Here is a 14,852-nt window from a genome sequence, read left to right on the forward strand (position 1 = left end):
AGGATTAACAACCAAACTTTTGCCTCATTTAGGTATATTTAACTATTTAGGGGAATTGTATTTTGCAGGTATTACAAGTTTAATGCTCTCTGATAATTAAACATTTGTATTTTCTTTCCGCTTTGAATTGCGACGACCAAAAAACACTCGTTGGCTCTCGTTTGGGTAATAACTAACGCTTTCTGAATGAGTTTTTCCGCATTGATGGGTAAAAGCCTTCACCGATAGCACGGCACATTGCAAAGATATGATTTTGATAATTTTACTTTTATTAAATGAATGCATCTGGCAACAGTGCTGTGAATGATATTCAATTAACTGATGGTCTAATTAAAGCCTTTGTTTCTTTGTGTGTGCGAGTTTTTCTCCTTTTCTTTTGTTACTATATGCTCATCATTTACCCAAACTAAATATCCAAATTCTCGCAAAAAATCAAATCTTCATGAAGCTAAACCTCATAGTTCATCTTACTTACACCTCATCGAAAAATGTATGTGAACTGAAAAAGCAACAAGCAATAATGAAAACAAATTCCAGCATTTATAAACCAAATTGATATGAAACGTCATAAGCTGCCCTCTCAGTTTACCTATTCTTGATTGTTAAGGTCTTTGTTTTTTCTTCAATTTTTTTTTACCACATTTTCAAACATCACATTTCTATTAATGATCATCCAAAAATTATAAAAAAATCAGGTAAAAATCATTTTTTGAAGTGGAACATAATTAAGCATAATCTAGCATTCAATTTCTATGTTTTGAGATATTCACAGTTGAAGTTATATGATTTTCTTCCAAAAGTTAACTTGAAGCAAACAGGGGTGGTATCATAGTTGCTCACTGACCAAAACTGCTTTGTTTTTATTTATTTTTCATTCATATTGTGTTAACCTTGGATTGGATAGGGTTACTGGTTGCCTTAAGGGGATGTGAAGTTTATCAATTACCAATGCCTGTGGTACATGCACATAATGGATGCATCCAGTTTTGGAGTATATAAATGGACGTAAAGTTTAAAGAAAAACAAAACATTATTTTGTCAATGTGCAACAATAACATCACACCTGTTTGCTTCAAGTTCACTTTTGATAAAAAAGGGGCAACTTCAACTGTCATTATTTCAAACACAGTGCATAGCCATGGAATGCAAATTTCACCAGAATGTTTAGAATTTGTTCCTCTTTAAAAATATCAAAAATAAATTTTGACCTGGACTTTTCTGTTAAAGGAGCAAAAAATTCCAGACATTTCATGCAGGTTAAAACTGACTATCTGGAAAACAAGAAAGATATAGTCAGAAGAATTGCACTTAAAAGTTTTGTTCATTTGTCAGATATATCAACATAAATAATTCGTCTTTAATTCATCTGTTTGGCGAAGATGCAAGAGGTTTAAGCAATGTATAGCAGGCTACAAGCTGTGTAATGCTGTTTTCCGATACATCTGCGTTCTTCCAAATGTCAATGTCATTTCAGTGCAAGCTTAATAGCATGCTAGGCTGGCTTTATGTTATGATATTAATGAGCAACATATCATGTTTCGTTGTCACCTTATCCTGGCTATTGTTAGTATTTCTCATTTCTACGTCATCTGATGATGGGATTCCTGTAATGGTCACTTTTGGTATGACTAATTCTTCACAAGGTTCTGAAAGCTTTTAAGTGAAAAATGTTAAAAATCAAAGCATAACTCCTGATTGAACAAGTTATACTTTAGTCGATATCAACTTTTTCAGAAATATTTAAAGGCAAAACTGGAGGGAAAAAAAAGAAGGAAGAAGCTGCATTGAAACAAATCTTTGCACGAGAAACAGAAAAGTTACGAATCTTGTTTGAAGACGAAAAGACATGCCTCCATCTTGACTCAATGTAAACTCAAATTCTAAACATGACTTACAGCCTGGAGAACTGGTAGGTCAATGATAGGTTTATACTGTACACAGCAATATAACAATTCATGGCATGCATGCATATCTGTTTGTACCATTTATGGTACTGGAAACTGATGAACTCAATAAACAGTTCATAATTTCGCACACAAGTTCCATTTTACAAAGTCACAATGCGACAAATCATAAGTCACCTAAAAATTGTAAAACAAGAATAGGAATACATGGGGAAATCTGAGAGAGAAAGTAAAGTGATTCTGAGAGCCCTGAGTACTTACTTCTTCTGATCCCAATACACTACCGTTTTCATCAACTTCTTCCACCAACAGTGAAGGGAAAGCGCCTGTCCGTCCAGCTAGTTCCCCCTCCCAGTACCCATCGTCCACTCCTAATTGACCCTTTGAAGTGACTTTGAAGACTGTACCCTCGAGAAAAGAGAGCTCTTCTGAACTGGAGCCGGTGTAGTCGTAAAGAGCTCGGACAAAGCACACTATGGATTAAGAAAAAAAACGTGACAGAACATAGAACCTTGTTCAATACCTTGTTCAGCTTTATGACACAACTTTCTTTTAAAACTAAAGTCAAGTGTAAGACTGCCGCCGCATCGCGCAAATGTATCCGGTTTCAAGCATAAAACAACGAGAAAGATTTGACAGCCTACTGCAGCCAAGCTTGTGAAAAACTGATCAGTCACAAGGATCTCAAATCTGATTGGCTACAAACTGGAGTGAACGAGGGCTTAGCAATCAACCGACTCTCAAGTTTATAAGGACAAGATATGGAGTCGGCATTTATGACTGACAGCTCATGGAATATTTTTCTCTTCCAAAAATAAGTTTTTGACATTTTCTGCTACCAGAACATCCATCCCTTTAACGAGAAGACAGCGTACCTGCTGGTGTTCCAGAATCTGGAGCAGCGACCATGCTGGCAGTTACGGCTTGTACTTCGTAGTCTGTTAAGGAGTTGGCCGACCCTTGACTGTACTCAGATGACACCCTGGTATCTTGATGATCGCGTAGGGGGTCCGACATGGAGAACCCTCTGACTCTCTGTACTTCAACATATGCTTCGGGGATGTACCCGCTATCACCACCGCTCTTTTGCACCTGTTATTCAAAAAACAAATTCCTTATTAACATTCTTGAAGAATGAATCTTAGCATTTGAAAAACAAATAATGAAAAACAGAAAGAAAAAAAAGTTGTGGGGTAGGTTAAATTTTCTACTTATTTTATAAATAGATTGCATATGTTCAAGTGCTGATATCATAAAACATGCAAAAGATAAATGTACAAATCTTTCTTAACAACATATTACAGTACTGGCTAAGAAGAGCGCCCTCTGTTGCTTAGATAAAAGGAATTCTTTACCTTTATCCATCCATCACCCTCCGACTCTTCCACAATCTCTAGAATCTCTCCTTCTTCGATCGTTAACTCATCATCTCTTTGTGCCTGTGTGGAACAATGACAAAATAATAATAATAACCAAAAGTTGTAATTCAAGCTTAGTGTTGTCTTTCCTGGCTATAACTGACATCATGATTTGAAGGATTATGGCTTCAAACAAATGTTGTTCCATTGGACTGTGTGAGGATCCATTGGTAACATAAGAGAGCTGATTTCTTCAAGATGAAAACAAATATTTCAGATGATTATGATATAATTACTGTTCAGGAGAGAAACAAAATGTGATGGAAGTTTAATTTCCTATTACATATATTTAAAATTCAGATTAATTTTAACCAAGGGCTCTGGTGTCCTTAACACTGAGAAGAGAGCAATAAGTTTGAAGGGGCAGGATGCTTACTTTGACATAATAACGATGAGATCCGAACTATAAAACAGAGCCATGCGGAAGCATCGGGCATTATCCTGTATTTAACATCCTGACAGGGAGTAGCAGCCTACTAAACGTTGTTGCTTCATGAGAGACTCGTAAATGCTTCAACTCTTTTGGGAATTTGCACTGGAACTCGATCTGCACAAGTCGACTTCAGCTCTGCTCTGACTTTTAACATGTGGGAATTGACTTTATTTCTGTTATTTTGTCCTACTTCAATAATGGTAATGAAACCAGTAGCCACCGGACAGGAATGGGTAATAAACATGAAAATTGAATATTATATTTTGTACTTACTGTGTAGCTGTATAAACTTGTACAGTTCAGAGGGGCTTGTCTGGTCATGTTGACGTTGTCGTTGACGGTGGAGTTTAAATCGTCATAGGTCCCGTTTATTGTCTCTGTCACATCGAAAGTCGTATTCAAGGTTTGGTTTGTATCTTCCTCTTGCTAAACAGGAAAAAATGAAATAAACAAATTGAAAACTTTTGGCAAACCGATGGTGAAAAATTATCACCTTGTATTTGGTTCTTTTTTTTGTATATACTGAGCAGAGTTTTTGCATATTATGTAAACAAGTTTCATTTGTTGCAACTGGCCTGTTCCTGTCGGGTGCAAAACTACAGGAAATACCCTTGGATAACTATAGAAATATTGTGTACTAATAACCAAAGGGAGGGGTTGGGGGGAATGACCTTCTTTTACTGGAGAAGCTATGCCCTTTTGGAAAGTTTCATCAAATGGCGGGTGCTGAGATGAAGAATTTGAAGCCATTTTAAGTGTTTAGGCTGTATATATATTTATATACTGTACACTAGGATCATTCTAAAATATTATGTCTGCCAATCAGGGAGCTAATTCTGGGTTATTTTATTCTGGGGGAGGGATGGGGGGTGGGTAAATCCCCCCAGGCGTAAACATGGTTGCGCCCCTGGTAATACCCACTGGAAGAAGATTGTGTAATGACTGCAAGAATATCATATATCTAGAGGAATATTGTGTAAAATCTACAGGAATATTGTGTAATATCTCAATATTACTTTTAGGAAGTCTAAGTATCCTGAATTAAATCAACTGATCTAAAACAAAGAGATGAAAATGAAACTACTTCATCAAATAATTGATTGACATATCTTCATCGATAGTAACTTTGATTGTAAACTTAACAGGAACGATTATAGCACGATACTGTCATCTTCTTTCAAGGGGAAAAACAGATCACGTTAAATCAGTTGTTGCTTGGCGAACACACAAGGAAGCTGCCATTGAGTGTCCGCATATCTATTGATGTGACAACCACAGAGTATGGAAAACAGGACGAGAAATTCTGTGGGGAAGACTTCGTTGTTGTTATAAAGCTTTCTATGACCGCATTCAAAGTGCACTCCTCCTATGTCTTTCTCTTTGCAGGGAATTTTTTTTTTTTTTTGGAATCCATATTTATCCTGTTTCTTCTTTCTTTCATGAGCATCTCATTTTCTGATAAGAATAGTTATTGAATACTAAACTAAAATGGTTTAAGAGACAATGTATTGACTGGAACTCTTATCTTGACTGTGAGAGAACATCAGTGTTTTTTTCTGGTTTATGTGTAAGCTGTGGCATGAGCTGAATGTATATAAGTCGATGGCAAATATTCTGATTCACTGAATGCACTTGTTCTGCTATTACTTGCATTGGTAGACATTGCATTTAATACAACCGATTCCCCTACTTCTAGCGGTGACACTACAAAATCAGAATAATCAACTTGCCATCATCTTCATCAGTTTTCTGTTTACTCATGGCATTTATAACTGAGCCCACTGCATGTTTCGGTTGCTTGTTATTGTTTTGTACATAACACATTCGCATGTCTTTTACTTGCAGCGGTAATTAATATTCCTCTTTGAATGGACTAGGGACATGGGGGACTAAAGGGCTTAAGGGGGAGTAACTTGGAGAGTTTTATACTTTTGACAGTGAGACTGAAGAGTGTTGGTGCATGGCGCTACATAAAACAAAAGCACCATTGTATTCAGATTTCCAAACAAAGCATGCAACCTTGGCATGTCAATGATAAAGACATGAGCTTAGGACGGTACTCCATTTGACAATTGTATTAACAAGGATGTATCAATACAAGGCCTACAGTCATAACACTGATCATTAGCTTTTCAGCCTGATAACTTTCAGTTTCTCTTCAGCAATACTAAGTTACTGCTGGCTCTAATCAAACTGTTATAGGGAATATTTAAGGTTAACCCAGGTCTACCTTTGACTATTGTTTGAAATAGTGATCACATACCTGTTATTGTTTTTCCAAATATTTCCTGAAGTTGACTTTAAATAAAATCACTGAATACCTTTTTAACTACACCAGACTCGATTGTGCCCAAATGGAGTTATTTATTAAACACAAAGGAAAAAATGAAATTGCTTCAAGTTCCCTCTGACATAATGAAAATCTTGGAAGAGACACGTAGAAGCACAAAGGGTGGGGTGGAGGGTGAGAGGGATGAGGGGACAAGGGCAAAAAGGGGACTCTCAGAAATAATTTTCACCACTGAACATTGGTCTGATTCAACCAATAACCCACCCCCAGCCCCCTTCCTCCTCTCCCAACCTGTGTTGGGGGATTCTGGTTACCACTCTTACCTCGGGTGACTTGTTATTTGGAGGGTGTAACTGTGCTTCAAGTTCTGCTTCTTTGGCAATCGCATCAAAGGCACTCTGTATCCACTCATCCACTTCAACTGGTCACAAGAGAAAGGAAAACAGGATTATTTTCAGCATGACATCTCGTATTTTACACTCACCTTACCCTAAGCAGAACAATTGCTATCATGTCATATTTTTTTCCCTTTCCTGTATAATTTGTTAAGCTCCAAACCATCCACAACATTTCTTTCATAACAATGCTGTAGATATATATATATATATATTTAAAAAGAACTGCATACTATACAACCCTACACCCCCCCCCCTCCCTCGCCACTCACCCCCTTTCAATCAAAATATTTAACTTTAAATAAACATCATTGTGCAGAAGTATTAACATTTATTTATTGCCCACAAAATTAAGTCATGAAGTTCTGTACGATGTCTTACTTCCTCCATTCCTAAGGACCTCTAATTTAGCTTCAGCTTTCAGATTAGTCGTCTCAACCTTTCGTAGATAGTCCCTAAGCTTATCCAAGTTAATATCAGGATCTTTGTCTTGTGAGAAGCCACTATCTGAGGATATTGATCCCTGCAAAAAGAAGAATGAAAAACAGCAATTATTTTTGTTCAAGTGTCGTCTCAACACACGACAAACTGTGTAGAACAATATGGTATAATACGATACATCTAAAAAGTCTTGCATCTGGACCATATTAATATATATCATATTTAAAATATGTCACTTTTGGACAGTTTGATACAACAATAAAGTTGTCATAAGTAGGAGCTGTACTTTATGGGCTTACTGTACAAATCATAAACTGAATGCTAAAATTTTAACATGTGAAAAAAAAATTTGATCCCTGCCCCGCACCCCCCCCCTCCCTTTTAAACAAACTGAACATAACTGTGATAATTTTAGCAGCTATTCAGACTTGCAGATCACATATCGATATGAGCCCAAGGCAATTTTTGCTTCTGAGTGCTTATTTAAAAAGATGCTGAAAATTATAAATGTGGTTTTCAACAGAAGCAAAAAAGTTTGTTACAAGCATCCTCTCATTTCCAAATGATTCCTTTTTACCCAGAATAAAACAGTTCGCAACATATTTACGCAGATAGTTTGTAAGAAAAGGGGATAAAAAGAGAAAAAAAAACATACCTTAAAGAATAATTTCATTCACCCAATTCTATGACATATTAACCCTACACAACAGGGGTGGACAACACAGTGAAATTTTGTACCTTCTCCCATGACAAACCAGGAAAAGTTTATTTCACAGGGGGAAGTATAGAAAGGTCTACATGACATAGGTCATCAGTTATGTTGTCATATCCTATTGCAGGTAGGTATACACATAGTCAATAGGATGTACAAAACTCCCAACAGTTACGTTACACACAAAAATGTTACGTCACATTACACTACATACAAAACTCCCCACAGTTTGAAGTTTCCTGTGGTTCATCCCATAAGGTATTCACAGGCCACAAATATATAAGGGGGGGGGGGGGCCGTCTTGAAAAGCTTGCGGTCTGCGGAACATTTTGTCTGTGAGCTGCAAACTGCCCATCTGTACAATATGAGAAACACTAACTTGGAGTGGGTTTGTGTTACTCTGGTAATCCATAATCTGCTTGTTAATACTCTCTGACAGTTTGGACATCTTGGCCACTTCGGTGGCCCATTTTCTGGCCTCCCGTTCTAAGTACAGGCCCTCTGTGTCGTCAACGATAATACTCGTCACCTGCATTGAGAAGAGAGCAGATCGCATCTTTTAAAAGTCTGAATTCAGCATTGCTAAACCAAGGTGAAGTCTATTATGTATTACAGAGACCTGAGCCTAGTCAGTAACATAGCATGAAAGATCACGGAAGGAGATGCTCATAGTGATGGGAACTTTTAATTACAGAATTAGGAATGACTAATTTAGTTAGTAAAACCCTTTCAAGTTCTAAGGATTCTTGTTTGCCAAATTTCTTCTGGTGATGCAGGAAATTCACTACAAATTTGTTTAAGACATAATCAAAAGCATGTACCACTATAATATTCACTTTATTCATGGGCTTGATGGAAAAAAAAAACGCATGTTGATAACAAAACAAGAAGGCTCATAATCATTGCAGGAAAGTGTCAGGAACTTTAAAGGTATGCTGTACTGGCCCCAAATATGGTAGTTATTCAAATATAAAATTCTGTTTATATTACAACCTTGGAGGAAATTTGCCTCACTTAGACATTCAGTCATCTGGTGTGTTCCTTAACAACGTCTGAGAACAACTTGGAGAGTAAAGACCTCCAGGAAAGTACTTTTTGAAAAACTTCTAGCAATTAAAGCGTTCTTTAATTTGGGGCCTATACTGACTACCTTTAAAGTCTTAATTTAGAGAACTTAACTATGATACCTGACACCCCTATGTCTACATTAATTGGACATAAGCCAAAGTTCATATTTTTGTACACTGTGATAGGAAAGTTAAAGGTTCATTCATAAGATTCACCAATATCGAAAAGAGAAAAGAAAAGAAAGGAAACCATTGTTTGAAGAAAGATTACAAAATGTAAACACTGATAAACATGATACGACTTACTGAGTCTGATGGAATAGGATCATATGTATATTGCAAGGTGTTGGTAAAAACGGGGTTTGCTTTCAAGAATGTCTCGTGATGAAACTCTCTGTTGATCTATGATATAATGTGGAGAAAAAGTAACATTAAAAACGCAGATCTTCAAGAAAACCCTGTCAAAAGAACATTATACTTCATAGCAACTTTACCTCCTAATTAGGAGGAAAATTTTTACTGAAATTAACTCACATTAATTTCAGTAAAATTTTTCTCGTTTACAAAGTGAGAGAAAATATTCAGGGTGTGAAGACACTTTTGTTCTTTTGGGGGATGAAAAAACAAGAAAAAACGAATAGAATAAGAAAGAGGAAGTAAACTTAAGAAAGTCAGCAGTGCAAGAGCCAAAAATTGGCCACATTTCTAAAAGGCACATCTAGATTTCATGAAAAAAAATCTTTTTAATCAAAACCAGAAGGTATATTAAAAAATGAAAATAAATTGAATACAGCTCTGAAACTTATTTCCTTCTACAAAGATATATTAACTAAGATATAATAAAATGCATACATCTGTAAAGATTATAGCAGCTTCTGAGAAGGGGTTTCCTTTTGATATAGTGTGTACCACACCTGAAGTACCGCTTTTCCTTTCCATATTAAACAAAATAAATAATAATTTCCCTTTTGTCTGTACAGATGAGGAATTAATCAACTAGAAAGTTCAAAAAAATTGATATCATTTACAGAGTACTTGAGGTTGAGTGTGTCGACTGTTTGACTTGACACTCCACTTTGTCATTTTGACTCAAATTGGCACAATTAATCAAAACAATCAATATACTGCCCTTGATATTAATTCATCAATTCAACAATAGATGAAAATTTTCAGTGTTTCTACAATTAAGGTAAAGTTAAACAAAATTTGCCCCCCCCCCTCCCAAAAAAAATAATATATATTCTACAATTTTCTATAACAGCAAAAAGGAATACTATGAAATTGTAATCAAATTTTGAAGCTATTGCAATCTCAAGATAATAAGTATCTGTTCAAATGAAGCCCCTTTTCACAACCCCCCCCCCCGCCCCTCCTCAAAAGAAGAACTAAAAGAAGAAATAAATGAAAGTACCAGTTACTGGGTGGATTTAATGAATTAAAAAATATGTGAAAACGGATAAATATGGAGAACATTTTGCTTAGAATGGAAGTGATATCCAAGAACTAAAATGGTAGTGATTCAATCAAACTGTCTAATAGCCATTTTGCTGGGACGAAGTGTAAGTTTCACAAATCACTTAGGATTCTCCTTTCATTTTATAACAGGTTTAGCAAATGATCAAAGCCTTGCAAGGCTGTCATGAATATCCAAACACTAAATTACAAAAACAAAATATAAAGCAACCCAAAATCCCAAATTTGAGGCGAAAAAGTGGAAAACATTTCACAATGGCAGTTCACCGAGGCATTTTAACAGAAATACAAACAAACCCCGAGAAAGATTTGATAAGATCGTTTGTAAAACCATATCTCTGGATCTTAATGCTTCCTCACAGCCTGATCATTAGCTATATTTACTGGCATGAATGTCGCTCGTTAGCGGGAAATGTCTGTTGTGAATATTAATTAGAAACATTCTGCCTTGGTGTATCTTTTTGGACTTTTAAGCCATTTTGCCCGAAGGTAACCCCTTCACCCCTTCATGGTTTCAAGGTATTCGCCCGCACATTATTTTGTGAAAGTTCAACAATGAATATTCATACTGTTAGGAAATAAAATAGTTATTTTGTACTTCACCTTTTCTGAATTTGACAAAACTTTCTCAGCACACATTTTGGTAAAAGTGCTGGCTTCTATTTCTGCTGTACAGAAGGTCATAAAATACTTTCGGAGGCGCGAGTGTAATTCGCCATCGAGAGCCTGTTGGTTGAAAGTCGACAAAAAACACATGGAAAACTGCAATTTTGTCGAATGTAAAAGATGGAAGAGAACTCTAAAAGTACAGCAAAACTAAAACAAAAGTTATTCTGAAACGAAAACGGCTAATGATACACATCCATCAGCCGAAATTCTGGAAGAAAAATTTGCCATGTAACTAGAACAAATTTTAACAAGTTGCGTATGTCTTTCAAAATTTACCAAGGCAGTCATAAGTCCCTGGTCTTTGGAGGGGCGATCTTGAGCAATACATGCAAAAAGTGTGAAGACACAGAATCATCTAACGAGGTAGGAATTAAATGGATGGTTACCACTCACTTTCCAATGGCTATGATAAGCATTTTAAACCATTTTAATAGCTCGTGAATAAAACACTAAATAAGGCACTTTGGAGAAGGGGTGGAGGTGGGAATGGGGATGGGGGAGGGTAGGGTAGGGAACATGGGTAGAATGATGGGGTAGGTCAGTGTTTAAATGTTACCGGTTTACTCTAGACACAGTTGAGAGCAGGGGGCAGAGTAGTCATGAGAAGATAAATAAGTGACAAAGTGGAGTACCTTTTCCCTGCCTGCAAACTTGTATTGAACCTGTACCCATACTCTAGCAAGTAACATGCACCCATACCTGCTATACCCATACATACTCTATGGATATCTACACTCACTGGTACTGGAGGAATTTTAGAAAAATCTAGTCTAGATACTCGTGCAAGACTATAAAATCTTAGAGCCTTGTACTTATATCATACTGGTCCTCATAAGAAACAAGGGTACTTCTATATCTACTTGTATTCTTGCTGTTGTACTCTTACAGTAAGTATGACTGTCTCACATCTTACCTGCATAATGTAGGGAAGATCTGTGTTAAATAATCTAAGCTGATGAGCATTTGAAGATGCAATCTGGAACAAGTAGTCGTTACGTAAATGTGCCGATCTCTTGTCGTTTACGCTCCTCTTTGCACCGAGTCTTGCGCATGTTTTTTCTAACGTGTTCTTGGACTGAAAGAGCTTGAGAGAACCTTTTCTTAGCCTGAGTGAAAAAATATATATACAGATAAAGAAAGAGAGATAGAGACCGAGAAAAGAAAAGTTTACATTATATTCAATACTTTGGTTGATTGTGAGCCAATTTAAATTGTTAAGGTTAAACAAAAGTATTAATGAGGTAAACATTTTGTTGCAAAGAACTTGCAATGCTAGAAGCCTGTTTTAGATCTTTTCCTAACCAAAAATTCTGTCCTTTTAAACCTTTTTCATTTTATAATTCTGGAGTCAATTAAATCTCAATTATTGCAGTTTGTGGAATTCAATCCTGTACAGTAAAACAGCAACAAATCATCAAGGAGTGATGCAATAATAAGTTTTGATTCTATTTAACCTGTTTTGGATCAGATGACCAGATTTGACTTTAATATCAAGAAGCCATATCATGAACAAATAATTGAAGGTTATAGTGAGACAATGGTACAACGGTCATGTATAGAGTTTTAAACACAACATGTGTGTGTTCCTGATTTATCAAATGGGTTTGTTTGCTCTCCAGGCTTTTCTTGGTAAACAAACAGACTGCATGAAACCAAAGGGTTACTGCTTGTCATTGGGTTTTAATTTATATGAGAGTAATGGTACAGAATACTACATACAGTTGCCCTTACATAGCATAAATTAGAGCAATATCTTTTGAAAATGGATCTCCACACAAAGAAGGTATGATTATTCTTAAGGGCGACAGTGGCTCCAGACACAGTATATATTCCTTTTTAGGCCATATGAAACTGTAGGTAATTAGCCTAATTGCTTGAAAATCATATGCAAATTAGTTTAGACCTTACAACATCTGCTGTAAAAGTGTTAGAGACCGTTGATGAAGTGTTAGATACTCATTTGAAAAGGAAAGTAAAGATACAGTAGTTTATAATTATGAAAACATCTGTTGGATCAATCAATTGTATGACTGTCATTGCATTGTTTGATTCTGTTTTGGATGCCAATGCATTTCATAGTTAAAGAAAAATAAGACTAGTACGAAGAATGACTTAAATATGTTGTGTCAGTATGTAGAGAGGTGAAGATAATATACATGTGCACTCTTAAAACAATAAATCTTGTCCTCCTACTGTAGATACCATAAAATAATTAGAGCACTGTAAATCCACCTAAAACTAGTCAACCAGCCGGGAAAATTTTCCTAAAATGGACCTACTGAAACGACTTTTATGGCCATGTTTTCATTTATACATCATTCTGTTTGATGCTTGAATGTTGAAGAGGATGAATTAACTGCAGGAGTAATGAAGGCAACTTAAGGCATTTGAGATATTCGTTGGTGAAACGCGAAGATTCCACAATGAGTGTTAGTATATGGGTTGAGGATCAATCAATTTAAAAATTTCAGTGTCTATACAAAAATCTAAACAGTAATAGTGGATAAATTTATAAAATGCCATGATAGTTCAAGCCATAAGCTATCATATGGTGTGTAAGACATGTTCGTCGAAAAACATATATCTATGCTCGGGTGACCTTGGAACGTGACAAATTTAGTGCACATGAATAAAAACCAATGTAGCAATTAATTGTGGTATGAACCCTCCTCTTTCACTTGCCCGCACCAATAACACAAACTAACAACATACTTAAAGCTCTTGTTTGTGTGACAGAAGACATTTGTTAAGTTTTCCAAACAAACTGCGAACACTTCACATAAGATCCTCCAGTAGCTAGGCTATTACCTTTGCGTTGCTTCGTCATGTTTCATTCTAGCTTCCTGAGCAACCTTCTCTGCCTCTGAGTAGTTTTTCTTAGACCTTGCTAGCTCCCTCACTGAGTATTGAACTTCATCATCCCAAGCTTTGCACAATTCGTCACACTGTGAGAGCAAAAAGGAAAGACAGCAAAAACATGAAAATATGACTGGTTTGAGTATTTATGAATGATGGTACTTTTAAGTTTAAAATGCAAAAATTGCCATGAATTTCTGAATGTAACTTCAAGAAGTTTCTAAACATTGGAAATGAATCCTTACCACCTGAGACGGGGGTAAAGGGGAGGAGGGTGAGGGGGAGGGATTATGCTAGACCATGTAATACACTCTGAATATAGAGACCAAAATGAGTGAATATTTGGGGCAAATATATACTTAATTTATTAAACACAACCTTGCATTGAGTCCCACATTTCAAGTTTATACACATCTTGAAAGCTTATTAACAGCATTTGCCTTCTCTCAAGGTCTTCTTCTTTTTGACAAAAATGGAAACAAGAAATCCAATCTTTGCCTAGTATGCCTGAATTGTAAAATAAACAATTTTCTTCTTTTCTGTTTTCCTTTCACTTTCCTAACTCTTATTTACAGAGCAACTGCAACATTGAGTTTTATTTCCTGTTTAAAGTATCAATTTGACATTCTGCATATAAACAGTTATGGAAACAGAAATGCACAGACTTTAAGCTTTGGAGAACCCAAAATCCATTTTCACCTGAGCAGCAACAGATACAGATATACTGTAGCATGCCAACACCAGGCAATTGAAAACAGTGGGCGCATAGAATAGATAACATTCTAATGGTACTGTAATATATTACTCCAAAAACTTTACATCTCTCTACTGAGCAATTATCATTTTGATCAACTGGTTTAATATTGACGTCCAGTTGGGAAATGTTTGACATCAATGCAGGGAAGAATTTGACCACTCCTCCATGACAGGGTTACCAATTTTACTGTGATGCAACCCTCCAAACTTGTATCCAAACAGGAGAAAAAATGCCAAGTTCAAATTTGCTGTTAATTTATGACAATTCATAGAAATTGTGTGGGTTCACAATTCGTGTCAATTGGTGGTCTCCTAGTTGCACATGACAAAGTGGAACGTGGTTAAAAAAAATGTGCAAAGTATGAACAAGATGAAATGCTTGAAATCAATGTTCTTTGCGGGAAATTAACAATTTTTCACCTATCTTAAATTGGTGGC

General features: G+C 36.1%; 1 protein-coding gene across 12 annotated transcripts in view; it reads right to left on the reverse strand.

Annotated features, from left to right (window-relative positions):
• The window catches only part of LOC139980175 (F-BAR and double SH3 domains protein 2-like), a 60,437-nt gene that overhangs the window by 11,866 nt on the left and 33,719 nt on the right, over positions 1–14,852 (reverse strand). For 8 of the 12 annotated variants that reach the window (XM_071991625.1, XM_071991624.1, XM_071991633.1 and 5 more), the window contains exons 6-17: positions 13,611–13,747; positions 11,716–11,908; positions 10,737–10,859; positions 8,967–9,062; positions 7,973–8,122; positions 6,822–6,963; positions 6,369–6,466; positions 4,029–4,181; positions 3,260–3,343; positions 2,780–2,996; positions 2,166–2,377; positions 1,549–1,653 (exon numbers count right to left, since the gene is read on the reverse strand). In XM_071991625.1, the coding sequence (XP_071847726.1) occupies positions 1,549–1,653; positions 2,166–2,377; positions 2,780–2,996; positions 3,260–3,343; positions 4,029–4,181; positions 6,369–6,466; positions 6,822–6,963; positions 7,973–8,122; positions 8,967–9,062; positions 10,737–10,859; positions 11,716–11,908; positions 13,611–13,747 (1,710 nt within the window). The remainder of the gene's footprint in view (positions 1–1,548; positions 1,654–2,165; positions 2,378–2,779; positions 2,997–3,259; positions 3,344–4,028; positions 4,182–6,368; positions 6,467–6,821; positions 6,964–7,972; positions 8,123–8,966; positions 9,063–10,736; positions 10,860–11,715; positions 11,909–13,610; positions 13,748–14,852) is intronic. The other 4 variants (XM_071991632.1, XM_071991629.1, XM_071991635.1 and 1 more) reach the window with 1 other exon arrangement.

Source organism: Apostichopus japonicus, chromosome 14 (genome assembly GCF_037975245.1).
Source record: "Apostichopus japonicus isolate 1M-3 chromosome 14, ASM3797524v1, whole genome shotgun sequence".
Taxonomy (NCBI): domain Eukaryota; kingdom Metazoa; phylum Echinodermata; class Holothuroidea; order Aspidochirotida; family Stichopodidae; genus Apostichopus; species Apostichopus japonicus.